Genomic DNA, 12,902 nt, shown 5'->3' with positions numbered 1-12,902 from the left:
CCTATGGCATGCAAAGCCACATAGTTGTGTTATTATTCTTATTGTTTTTGTAGGCCAGAAACCATAAAATTCAGAGATCATTGAGATTGGTTTGAAGAGGATGTGATCATTGAGATTGGTTTGAAGAGGATGTGCATATGCATATGATGTTGTTTCCCTTGGTCATATACCCGAAGATTGCATTGGTAATAATGTAATTATTGTAATTCAATTTCAAAGAAGTAAAGAATTTAAGTTTTTGTTTATCAATTTTAGATAGTGGAGTAATCTCATGCTTCGACCGGCATGCTGCAATTTCAGAAGTTGTGTTCCGATACCCCGGAATACAGTTAAGTTGTCTGCGAACACAGTTAATAGGACTGTGCATATAGTTAAGTATTCTTAGTAATTTGTTGTAGAAGTGGTTGGGATGAGGTAGTAAAAGGGAATAAACACTCAATCTAACTTGGCACATCCATTAATGTAGCAGTGAACACCTATTTTTGATGAGTACAAGATTTTGAAAAGTTTGGACACCGTTATTCTATCTTGGAACACAGTTAGTTCAACTATGCACACAGTTTTTTTATCTGCGAATACAGTTAAAAGGACTGTGCACACAGTTAAGTGTTCTTAGTAATTTGTTATAGAAGTGGTTGGGATGAGGTTGTAAAAGAAAATAAACAGTCAATCTAAATTGGCACATCTCTTAATGAAGTAGTGAACACCTATTTTTGATGAGTACAAGGTTTTAGAAAGTTTGAACACCGTCATTCTACCTCGGAACACAGTTAGTTCAACTGTGCACACATTTTATAATACTCTGCACACAGTTTTTTTGTCTGCGAACACAGTTAAGTTGTCTACGAATACAGTTAATAGGACTGTGCACACAGTTAAGTGTTCTTAGTAATTTGTTGTAGAAGTGGTTAGGATGAGGTAGTAAAAGGGAACAAACACAGTCTTGACACCCTCTTATTGATCAGTTCTATGCGAGTAGCGTCCTCCCCTTTGACATTCCCAATAGGATAAGGCTATGGTAAACTAAAGCCATGTTCCAGCAAACATGTCTAAAGCACTATGATATGTGTCTGAATGCCCCGCAGTGGATGTCGATCACTATGGCTGGATGACAGAACGTAAAACAACACAATAATAAATGTGGTGTATGCATTTAACTAAGGTAGGCATACTTAATTGTTTGCAGATATGAACTAAATGTGTGTGCTAGCAAGAATTCCATTAGTGCAGATACATGATATCTGTGTGCCAAGTGGATGTAAATGTGTCTTCGAAGCATACTCTATTGTGTCAAAGTGGTTGTAAGCTTTGGAAATGCTATGTCACAGTATGCGGATACCTGAGTTCCGACATGCATAAATTGTTGCAGTTCTTCATCCCTTCGCATCTCTATCAGCCGAACTAATTGGGGCCTTCCTTGCGAGAGAAGGCGCAACTCCTCCTCTCTAGATTATAGCTTCTCGATAACCTAAAGCGAGCGAACACTTAATTTTAAAAACAAGTTAAAATATTTGCAATATAAGAAATCAGCATTCAAACCTCAAATCGTTTTAAATTCTTCATAACATCGACAATCACGTCCACCCAAGGGAATGGGGTGTTGTTCCAACGTAGGAGACGTTGATACATGAACGGTGGCCAGTGGCTTCCAACAATACTGTTCGCATGCTCAACAGCTCATACCTGACAAAAACCATTGTAAACATCAAATTACAAGTAAATATATATATATCATAACAATGAAATTTAAAAAAAATATTAAGATGCTTACCATCAGAGCGACTATGCAGCCACCATGTATCTAGCAGATCCTTCACCGGTGATGTTTCTTGTCTTCACACTATCGGCTAGACTAGGTATCTACTGGTGAAGAAAAGAGAACGGCAATACCCCAACTATATGAACCTAAGCGGTCTAAATCATCAACATATGAACATAGTAGTGTACGGTTGGAAAGAGGATAGTCCCAAAGAGATATAAAGCCCATAATTTTATGAAATCCTCCACATCTTATCGTCCGATCTTACCAACAAGGTATTGTAATCTATTTTTAATTGCATGTCCATCGGCTTTTTTGTGGTCATCCTCAAAAAACCAGATGATGAGGTCAGACATAATCCTCCTCTTCCTATGCAGTTCCACCTCATTACCCATGGCACTCAAACCAATGATTAATGCCAAATCAATCCCTACAAAAGGCACTAGAACCCTACCAAACCAAAAATCTTTCTCAACATTATCCCAAAAGAAGAGCAACATGTCCAACACAGGCCTACTCTATTTTATATATGGTAGACCTAGCATGTGCTCAAAAGGAGTGCCACTTATCCTATCTTTCTATTTACAAGACCTACACGGAATTAGGATGTCCATAAAACTTACAAAGTGGGTGAAGTAAAACCTTCAATTGACCATATTACTGGGGCCAACATCAGGTTTTTTGCCTGTAATCTGCTTTAGGGCCATCTAAGATGTCTGCATCATAAATATAGTTTTAAAAAAATGAATAATATCAACTCAAAATGAATCATAAAAACTATAACAAAGAACACAATTAGCACGGAATAGTCATATTTTTCCATAACAAATATCTTAAATGTGCTACCACAACCTCTCTGTCCATTAATTCGGAAAATCCTAACCATTCCCACAATTTAAAAAGTAATGCCCTACAATACTGCAGATCATGTTGGTGTTCAAAAAATTTATTGGAGAAAGTATGTGGCAATGGTTGACAAATCTGTTGAACTAATGCAGAGACGCCTCAGGAAAGATTGGAGAGAGCAATGTCGACCAAAACTTCCACTACAAACGAATAGGGCGAAGTCGGTTTGAAGGTCGACTCCTAGGCCGGATAGAAAATCTCTTCTTGCTCCGAAAAATCGAGTCGGAAGGGTTCTCCTTTTCTATGAGGAGAACGGCTTAACAGAGGAAAAGAGAAAGATCGAATACCGGTGGAATACAGTTTGCAGTTGTAGGGTTTGAAACCGGGACGTAAAAATTAAGTGGAATCGGGCGAGAAGAAGAGGATTTTTTTTTGTTCGAAGAGAGGATTAGGATAATAACTTTGGGGACGAAACGAGGGCTAGAATCAGTGAAGAGAAATTGGGCTTCAGTTCAAATGAATAGAGAAGTATACGAGGAAAGGCGGAAGATTGGAAGGGTCAGGGGTATTTTGGTCTCCTTATGGCATTTCGAAATGTCAATGAACCGCTTGTTATAAAAGCGGTCAACAGGGACTATTTGTTATGGCCGGGTCTAAATTTGGACCGCCACATAATTTTTCCTTTTAAATATCTCATAACTATAAAATATCTAATAAAATTTAAATTAATGATATTTTTAATATATGCTGATAAAGAAATATTGTTGTTTTCTGGATATTGTAAAGGTTGATGTAGACTTAAGCATCCGTCAGCATCTACAATTAAATTGGAAGCTTTGAGTCACCCGCAGATTTGTGGTTCTCGTGCACGAACTAGCGCTGAGGATCACATTTCTCCACGTTCGAGCTCTGAGGATCACATAAATTCTCCCCTGTCTGCATCTTTTTTAATGGGCAAACAATAAATGCATGCTCTAGCGCAAAAAAAAAAAAAACACACACACACACACACAATAATTGCATGAGACCTGCTTCGCCGCTCCACAAAAACCATTGCATCCCAACACCATCCAAACAGCCATGGGGGGCACTGCAACCAACAGCCCCCTCCATGTGCTGCTCTTCCCCTGGCCAGCCTTTGGCCACATCAGCCCCTTCATCCAGCTAGCCCGCAAGCTCTCCACCACCGGCGGCGCCGCCATCCGGATCAGCTTCCTCTCCATCGCCGGCAACATTCCCCGCATCGCCACCCTCCTCCCCTCCGACCATTCCATAGCCATCATCCCTCTCGACCTCCCTCAGGTCCCCGGCCTCCCTGCCGACGCCACCAGCACCGCCGACATGACCCCTGCTGCTGCCGAGCTCCTGAAGCTCGCCGTCGACCTCACCAAGCCCCAGGTAGAGTCCCTCCTCCGCCATCTCCGGCCCCACTTTGTCTTCTTTGACTTCGCAATGCAGTGGCTCCCCTCCCTTGCCCACTCCATGGGCATCAAGTCCCTCCACTTCTCTATCTTCGCCACCATCTGCGCAGCGTACAACATCGTCCCCTCCCGCCGCCTCCATGGCCCCAACCCCTCCGTCGACGACCTGAAGAACCCTCCTGACGGCTTCCCCTCCACCTCCTCGGTCAGCACCATCCCGTCCTACCAAGCGGCCGACTTCCTCTACCTTTTCAAGAGGTTCGACAATGGTCCGTGTGTTTACGACCGCGTGGTCGCCTGCTTGGATGGCTGCACCGCCGTTGTCGCCAAAACATGCATGGAGCTTGAAGGCCAGTACATCGCTTACGTTGAGTCCCAGTTCCAGAAACCCTTCCTCCTCGCCGGTCCGCTTGTGCCCGAGCCACCCTCGGGGGAGCTAGAAGAACGGCGGGCAAGATGGCTGGATGGTTTCCCGGAGGAATCCGTCGTGTTTAGCTCCTTTGGGAGCGAGACATTCTTAAGTGATGAGGGAGTGAAGGAGTTGGTGTTAGGGCTCGAGATGACTGGGCTACCCTTTTTTGTGGTGCTGAACTTTCCCAAGAATAGTGAAGGAAGAGAAGAGGAGGAGGAGCTGAGGAGGAAGCTGCCGGAGGGGTTCGGGGAGAGGGTAAAAGGGAGAGGAGTGTTGCATAGAGGGTGGGTGCAACAGCAACACATTTTAAGGCACAAGAGTGTAGGGTGCTTCGTGTGTCATGCCGGGATGAGCTCGGTGATGGAGGGGGTGATGGCAGGGTGCCAGCTGGTGATGCTGCCACAGAAGGGGGATCAGTACTTGAACGCAGCGTTGTTTGCCAGAGATTTGGAGATAGGAGTGGAGGTAGAGAGGAGAGGGGAGGATGGGGTATTTGGAAGGGAGGGAGTGTGCAAGGCTGTGAGGAAGGTGATGACGGAGACTGGAGAAGAGAGTGGAAGGAGAGTGAGAGAGAATCATAGGAAATTGAAGGAGTTCTTGATGGATGAGGAGGTGCAGGAGAAATTTATGGTGGACATGTTGGAGAAATTGAAGGAGTTGGCTATCGCATAGCTTTTTATGGTGTGATTGTGAAGTCGTTCATTGCTGGCAAGCTGAAATTACGTAAATGCTTTAGTAAAAGTACAAAAAGATCTCACGCGAAATTATAAAAATGCTTAAGTAAAGCTCAATAATATAACTAAAAAAATCACTCAGCTGTTGTGCTGTGTTGTTGCTGCCCCTACGTATTTGCATTCTGTACTGTGCCATAGAATGAAGCCACAATGAAAGGTGAAAGACAGTTGGATAATTTTTAGAAGAAATTACTTTCCCATCCTTCAAATGACACCTCTGTAACAAAAGTCCTTGCTGACAAAAACATCTTGTCTAGAACCTTTCTTAATTGTAATTTTCGGTCCTGAGCCCCTTTTATTTTTTTAAAAAATTTCAAAATGCCCCCGTCCCTCCTGATCTCCCATCCCCTTGAAGAAGAAGAAGAAAATGGCTAACCGCGGCTGCCGCCGACCGCCCCAGCTCGCCCCCTCCCATGGCTGGGCCGCCGAGAATGCCTCCACCCCCGCTTCCATGGTGGGAACACTACAACAATAAAGGGTTTTGGCGACTCTATATTGCCGACGCTACAAAAAAGCGTCGGCAAATTTTTTTCTTGCAACGGTAACCGCCGTTGACCTCCCGCATCCTCCCGCATCCTGCGGCTATCGCCGGCCACGACCCGCCCTCCTCTAGCGTACGCCGCGACCCGTCCCCTTTCCGGCACTGCTGACCTCACGAGAGGAGAGGAGTTCTTTGCTGGCCAGCTACGGCCGCCGCTAGCGGGGGCCCGACCTCCTCCCGTGACCCCTCCTACGGCCGCCATGGCTCGACCCACTTCCAGCGCCTCTGGCTTGCGGGAGGAGAAGAAAGAAGAAAGAAGAAGAAGGAAAGAAGAGAAGGCAAAAAAAAGAGAAAGAAAAGAAAAAAAGGAAGAAAAAAAGAAAAAAAAGAAAAAAAAAGAAGAAAAAAAAGAAATAAATAAATAAATAAATAAATTTATAAATAAATATTTATATTTACATGAATGAACTAATAAATAAATAAATAATATATTGTAATAAAATAAAATAATAAATAAATAAATAATAAAATAAATAAAGCTGCCGCTGCCGGGCCTCCTCCTGTGGTCGTTGCGGTCGGGCCTCCACCTGTGGGCGCCATGGCCCGACCCACTTCTGGCGCTACCGGCTTCACAGGAGGAGAAAATAGAAGAAAAGAAAAAAAAGAAGAAAAGAAAAGAAAGAAAAAGAAGAAAAGGAAAAAAAAAGAAGAAAAGAAAAGAAAAGAAAAGAAGGAAAAAAAGAAAGAAAAGAAAAATAGTTAAGTAAGCTTGGCACCAAACACGTGGCACACATTTAAGTAAGTTTGACATGTAGCTAATCAATGTTTGAACACTTAATCTAATCTGGCACACAGTTAAATAAGCTTGGAATACACTTAATCTAGTCTAGCATACAGTTAAATCATTTTGGAACATAGTTAAATCTTTTCTGCATACAGTTAAGTCTTTTTAGTATACAATTAAGTTTGTTCTGCACACAGTTAAATTTTCTTTGCACACAATTAAGTCTTTTTAGTACACAATTAAGCTTATTTAACTGTGTACCAAAAAGATTTAACTCTGTGCTAGGCTAGATTATGTGTGTTTCAAGCTTATTTAACTGTCCCGAGAAAATTTAACTGTGTCCTAGTGTTCAAATATTGATTAACTGCGTGCCAAGCTTACTTAAATGTGTGCCATGCATTTGGTGCCAAGCTTACCTAACTATTTTTCTTTTTTTTTCTTTTTTTTTATTTTTTTTTATTTTCTTCTTTTTCTTTCCTTTTCTGCTTTTCTTTTCTTTTCTTTTTTTTATTTTCTTCTATTTTCTCCTCCTGTGAGGCCCGTGGCGCTAGAAAGGTGTCGGGCCATGGTGGCCACAGGAGGGGCCCTGACTGCAATGGGTTTATTTATTTATTTATAACTATTTTATTTTATTACAATATAATATTTATTTATTTATTTATTCATGCATTCATTCATATATATATATATATATATATATTTATGCATTTATTTATTATTTTTTCTTTTTTTCTTCTTTTTCTTTCCTATTCTTCTTTTTTTTTCTTTTTTTTTCTTGTCTTTTATTTTCTCCTCCCGTGAGGCCAGTGGCACCAGAAGGGTGAAGGATCTTTTTGGTTAAATTTTGATTCGTCTGTCTCCGATCCCCTCCTCTCGTTGAATTTCATTCACAGTTAAGCATTGTTCGAAAACACGGTTAAATCCTTGGTCACATTCAATTCTTCTCTAGACACAGTTCAATATGCTTGGAAGATAGGTAATAAAGCATGGAACACATTTAAATCAACTTTGTACACATATAAATAGAATCTCGCACGCAGTTGAGTGAAACCGGCATGCAGTTAACAAATTCTTGAAAACAGTTAATAATACACAATTATCCAGTGAATATATATTGACATCCATTTAATCAACCATTGGCACACCATGGCAAACATTTACAATCCTATGGCACGCAAAGCCACATAGTTGTATTCTTATTCTTATTGTTTTTCCAGGTCGGAAGCCATATAATTCAGAGATCATGGAGATCAGTTTGAAGGGAACGTGTTCTATGCATATGATCTTGTGTCCCTTGCTAATGTACCCTTGTGAAGATTGCATTGGATTTAATGTAATTACTGTAATTCAATTTCAAAGAAGTAAACAATTTAATTTTTTGTTTATCAATTGTAGTTAGTAGAGTAATCTCGTGCTTCGACCGGCATGCTGAAATTTCAGAACATCGTCTGCGTACACAGTTTGGGATCACATATATTTTGTCAGAGAACATAGTTAATAGAACTGTGCACACAGTAAAGTATTATTAGAAAACTATTGTAGAAGTGGTTGAGATAAGATATTTAAATTGAAGCATCTCAAAATGAAGCATGAACACCTAATCTAGCATTGCACGAAGTTTATTTAAATTGAAAGACTGATAATATACCCCGGAACACAGTTAGTTAATCTTTGCACACAGTAAAACTATCTCTGCACACAGTATTCTGAAACCAGAATACAGATATTTTGTCTGCGAACATAGTTAAATGAACTGTGCACACAGTTAAGTGTTATTAGAAAATTGTTGTAGAAGTGGTTGAGATGAGGTACTAAAACTTATCAACACTCAATCTAGATTGGCACATCCTAAAATGAAGTAGTGAACACCTAATTTAGCATCGCACGAAGTTCATTTAAATTTGAAGACTATTAATATACCCTGGAACATAGTTAGTTTATGTGTGCACACAGTAAAACTATCTCTGCACACAGTATATGTGCTTCGGAACACAGATATTTTGTCTGCGAACACAGTTAAATAAAATGTGCACACAGTTAGGTGTTATAAGAAAATTGTTGTAGAAGTGGTTGAGATGAGGTACTAAAACTTATCAACACTCAATGTAGATTGGTACATCCCAAAATGAAGCAGTGAACACCTAATCGAGCATCGCACAAAGTTCATTAAATTTGAAGACTGATAATATACCCCAGTACATAGTTAGTTTATCTGTAAACATAGTAAAACTATCTCTGCACACAGTATATGTGCTTCGGAACACAGATATTTTGTCTGCGAATATAGTTAAATAAATTGTGCACACAGTTAAGTGTTATTAGGAAATTGTAGTAGAAGTGGTTGAGGTGAGGTACTAAAACTTATCAACACTCAATCTAGATAGGCACATCCCAAAATGAAGTAGTGAACACCTAATCCAGCATCGTACAAAGTTCATTTAAACTTGAAGACTTATGATATACCAAAGAACACATTTAGTTTATCTGTGTACACAATAAAACTATCTCTGCACACAGTATATGTGCTTTAGAACACAGATATTTTGTCTGTGAATATAGTTAAATGAACTGTGCACACAGTTAAGTATTATTCAGAAATTATTGTAGAAGTGGTTGAGATGAGGTACTTGTCGAGTGATTGAGTATTCTCTAATTGATTTTGATGAGCTCAAAGCATTTGAGTATGTCTTATATTGTTCTAATGAATTCAATCTAGTGTTTCAGGTAAATCTTTATGAATTTCTGTCTAAGTGCCTTGAGCTTTGGTTCAGAGTATTTTGGTTAAGTATTGAACTCTATTTGAACCAAAGTCTGCATCACGAGTCGACTCCTGAACTTTGCGAGTCGACTCCAGGACACTTGAAGTTTCTGGCAAAAGCTCGAGCCGACTCCGGGACTCTCTGAATCAACTCCGACTGAGAACAGACAGAAAGACAGAACGATGGATTTTAGATCCTGTTAGCGAGTCGACTCCAAAAGGTTGCGAGTCGACTCTGATGCTTGGCGAGTCGACTCCAAATGGTCCCGAGTCGACTCCAAAGGGAAGCAGACAAAATGACAGAACGTTAGTTTTTGAGACCGTGTCAGTGAGCCGACTCGCGAAGACTTAGAGTCATCTCCAGTAAAGCGCGAGTCGACTTCCAGTTTTTCTGAGTCGACTTCCAGAGGAAAGCAGTCTGAAAGGCAGAGAATCAGTTTTGGGGACCCTGTGAACGAGTTGACTCCAGGTGTTCCAGAGTCGTCTCCGAAGTCATCCGAGTCGACTCCTAGTTTGGCCGAGTCGACTCGTGAGAGAAATACAGAAAGTTGGATTTCTGGAACCCTGAGAACGAGCCGACCCCGAAGTGCCCGAGTCATCTCCAGCTGTTGATGAGTCGACTCCAGTTTGGTCCGAGTCAACCCCAGGACAAGGCATGCACTTTAATTCAAATTTGGAACAGTGGCCGAGTCATCTCCAGTAAAGTGCGAGTCAACACCAGTAACAGCCGAGTCGACTCCAGATCGCGCGAGCCGACTCCGATCCCAACGGATACATTGTCAGAATGTGCAGACGGATCAGAACGGCTCATATCTCCTCTCTAATGGCTATTTTTCGAAGGGAATCACTTAAATAGCTAGAGTGAACAGTAGTAGACAAGAAGAGAGTTATTCCATTTGAGCATTAAAGATTTTCAACCACCAAAAGCTTCTCAAGATTGAATCCAAGTAAGAGAAGGGAGAAGTGCATTCAACTCAAACCAAAAATGTTTCCTTCGCATTCAAAGCTCTACCGACTGTTCTCCATCCTCCAACTCATTCAAGAGGAGACTCAGAAATCGAGAAGCCGCACTTCCTCATCTCAAATTTGTTTAAGGGCTTCTAAGTTAATCTTGTTTATATTGTTTAATATTTGCTTTTTAGAAGCTCTACTTGTGAACTTTAAACTCTTGCTTTTTGTACTTGATTCAATTAGAAAATTGAATCAAGGGTTGTAAGGTTTGTTGGTGAGCTAAAGATAAAACCAACGGTGTAAGATTGTGGTTGGTGAACCGGAAAAAACCAACTGAGTTTGATTGTCACCCCGGAAAAACAATCGTTTGGTTCGAGTCGGCGAGCCTATCAAAACCGACCGAGTTCGTTGCGATCTCGTGAAAACAACAAGTTTAGTTATGAGCTTGCAAAACAACCGGCTGTAATCCTAGGGATTATAGTGAACTCTCAAGTGAGGCTTGGAAAGTGGACGTGGAAGCAAGTGTTGGCTTTGAACTACTATAAACCTCTCTGTGTTTGTATTAGTCTTTGTCTCTTTCTCTCTCTTCACTTATTGCATCTAGTGATCTAACTAATCCACTTGCAATAGATTTAGTTAATCACTCATCTAATTTTTAATTGATCAATATTTAATCAAAACCCAATTCACCCTCTCCTCTTGGATTGTCTCCTTGGGCAACAAGTGGTATCAGAGCAGGTGCTCTCATATCGATTGGTGTTCCAATCTTTTAAAAGAGTAAAAGATTAAGATGACAACCCCTTTTGGATCTTCCCTTAGGGAGGGGCAATCCACCAATAGGCCTCCATTGTTCAATGGAGCTAACTATACCTATTGGAAGGCTAGAATGAGAATATTTATTCAAGCCCAAGATTATGATGTTTGGAGCATCATAGTTAATGGACCATATATTCCTTCTATCTATGTTGATAACATTGCTATACCCAAGCTTGAAAAAAATTGGGATGATAACGATAGAAGAAAGGTACAACTAAATGCCAAAGCAATAAATGTTCTTTATTTTGCCTTGGATCCTAATGAATTCAATAGGATCTCCACCTGTAATTCTGCCAAAGAAATCTGGGATAGGCTTGAGGTTACCCACGAGGGTACAAATCAAGTCAAAGAGTCTGAAATCAACATGCCAGTTCATAAATATGAGCTATTTAAAGTGGAATCTAATGAAACCATCACTTGCATGTTCACCAGATTTACTGATATTGTCAATGGTTTAAAAAGCCTTGGCAAAAGTTATACTAACAGTGATCTTATCAGGAAGATTCTTCGCTCTTTATCAAGGTCATGGGAAGCCAAGGTCACGGCAATCCAAGAAGCAAAACATTTGAACACGCTGCCACTCGAGGAGCTTCTTGGATCTCTAATGACGCATGAGCTCACGATGAAACAACACAAGAAGAATCCTCCCATAAGAAAAAGGTAATTGCCCTCAAGTCTACTTCTTCTAACAAAAATCTTTCTTGCAATAGCAGTAGTGAAGAAGAAGACAATGAGGAAGATGAAGAAGAGACTCTCCTTGTGCGAAAATTCCGAAGATTCATCAATAGGGAGAAGCCCTTCCATAAGAAGAGATTTCCTTCGAGTTCCTTTAATAAGGATAAAGGTAAGGAAAAGGAAAGTGAGGGAATCAGATGCTACGAATGCAAGAAGTCGGATCATTTTAGAGCCGACTGCCCCTTGCTGAAGAAGATCAACAAGCACAAGAAGAAGAAAGCTCTTCTCACCACCTGGACTGACTCCGATAAGTCATCATCATCATCGGAAGAGGAACAAGAGGAGAAGGCCAATTTCTGCCTTATGGCCAATGAGGATGAGGTAAGTACTGAAAACCATTTAGATTTTACTTTTATAGAATTATGTGATGCTTTTAATGAGTTAATGGATGAATATAGAGCACTAACCATTAGAAACAAAGAATTAAAGTTATCTAATCAAACCCATATGTATAAGACAGAAAAGCTAGCTAAGAATAAAAAAAATCGAACTAAGGAAAACTTAGAGCTTGAAACTAACAATAAAATACTGAAACTAAAAACAGAAATCTTAATTAAAAAAAAGGAAGGATTAACAAAGGAAATTTTTGTTTTAAAAAATACCAATCAAACTTTAAAAGATAACTTTACAAAAGATCTACACCTACTAAAAACAGAAAAATTGGGCTTAACAAAAGAACTTGAAAAATATAAGCCTATTGTTGAGAAGTTTACTTATAGCTCTGAAAAACTAGAAATGATTCTTAATAGTCAAAGAGCTGTGTTTAATAGAGCCGAGTTAGGGTTTAAGCCTAAGAACAAACAGAAATTTCTTAAAAACTTCTTTGTAAAAGCTAGTGAAAGTGAAGCTAAAGATGAACCTATTTTTGTTGCGGTAGAGTAGGACATAAAGCTAATGTATGCAACTATAGAAAAACAGAAAATAAAAGAAAGATTAAAAAGGTTTGGGTTCCAAAAGGAACTAACATAGCAAACCTTGAAGGATCCAAGAAAACTTGGGTACCTAAGACTGTATGATTTCTTTGTATAGGAGTGTCTTGCAACCAAGCTTAATAAACACTATTGGTACTTGGATAGTGGCTGCTCAAGACCTATGATGGGTGACAAGGAGCAATTCTTTCCCCTAGAATCTAAGAAAGGAGGTGCGGTGATTTTTGGAGACAATAACCAAGGTCACATCATTGGTATCGGTAAAATACAAATCAC

The 12,902-nt window shown here is 40.1% G+C and overlaps 1 protein-coding gene across 1 annotated transcript; it reads left to right on the top strand.

The window, feature by feature from the left end:
* Window positions 1–3,590: 3,590 nt before the first annotated feature.
* LOC103698348 (anthocyanidin-3-O-glucoside rhamnosyltransferase-like) lies at window positions 3,591–5,361 on the top strand. The gene has a single exon (XM_008780346.4). It carries the CDS (start codon window positions 3,686–3,688, stop codon window positions 5,108–5,110), a length of 1,425 nt encoding a protein of 474 aa, XP_008778568.2. The 5' UTR covers window positions 3,591–3,685; the 3' UTR covers window positions 5,111–5,361.
* The last annotated feature ends 7,541 nt before the right edge of the window (window positions 5,362–12,902 follow it).

Source organism: Phoenix dactylifera, unplaced genomic scaffold (assembly GCF_009389715.1).
Source record: "Phoenix dactylifera cultivar Barhee BC4 unplaced genomic scaffold, palm_55x_up_171113_PBpolish2nd_filt_p 000263F, whole genome shotgun sequence".
Lineage (NCBI taxonomy): Eukaryota > Viridiplantae > Streptophyta > Magnoliopsida > Arecales > Arecaceae > Phoenix > Phoenix dactylifera.
The sequence above is the reverse complement of the archived record's forward strand: the minus strand, read 5'-3'. Positions and strand labels throughout refer to the sequence as shown.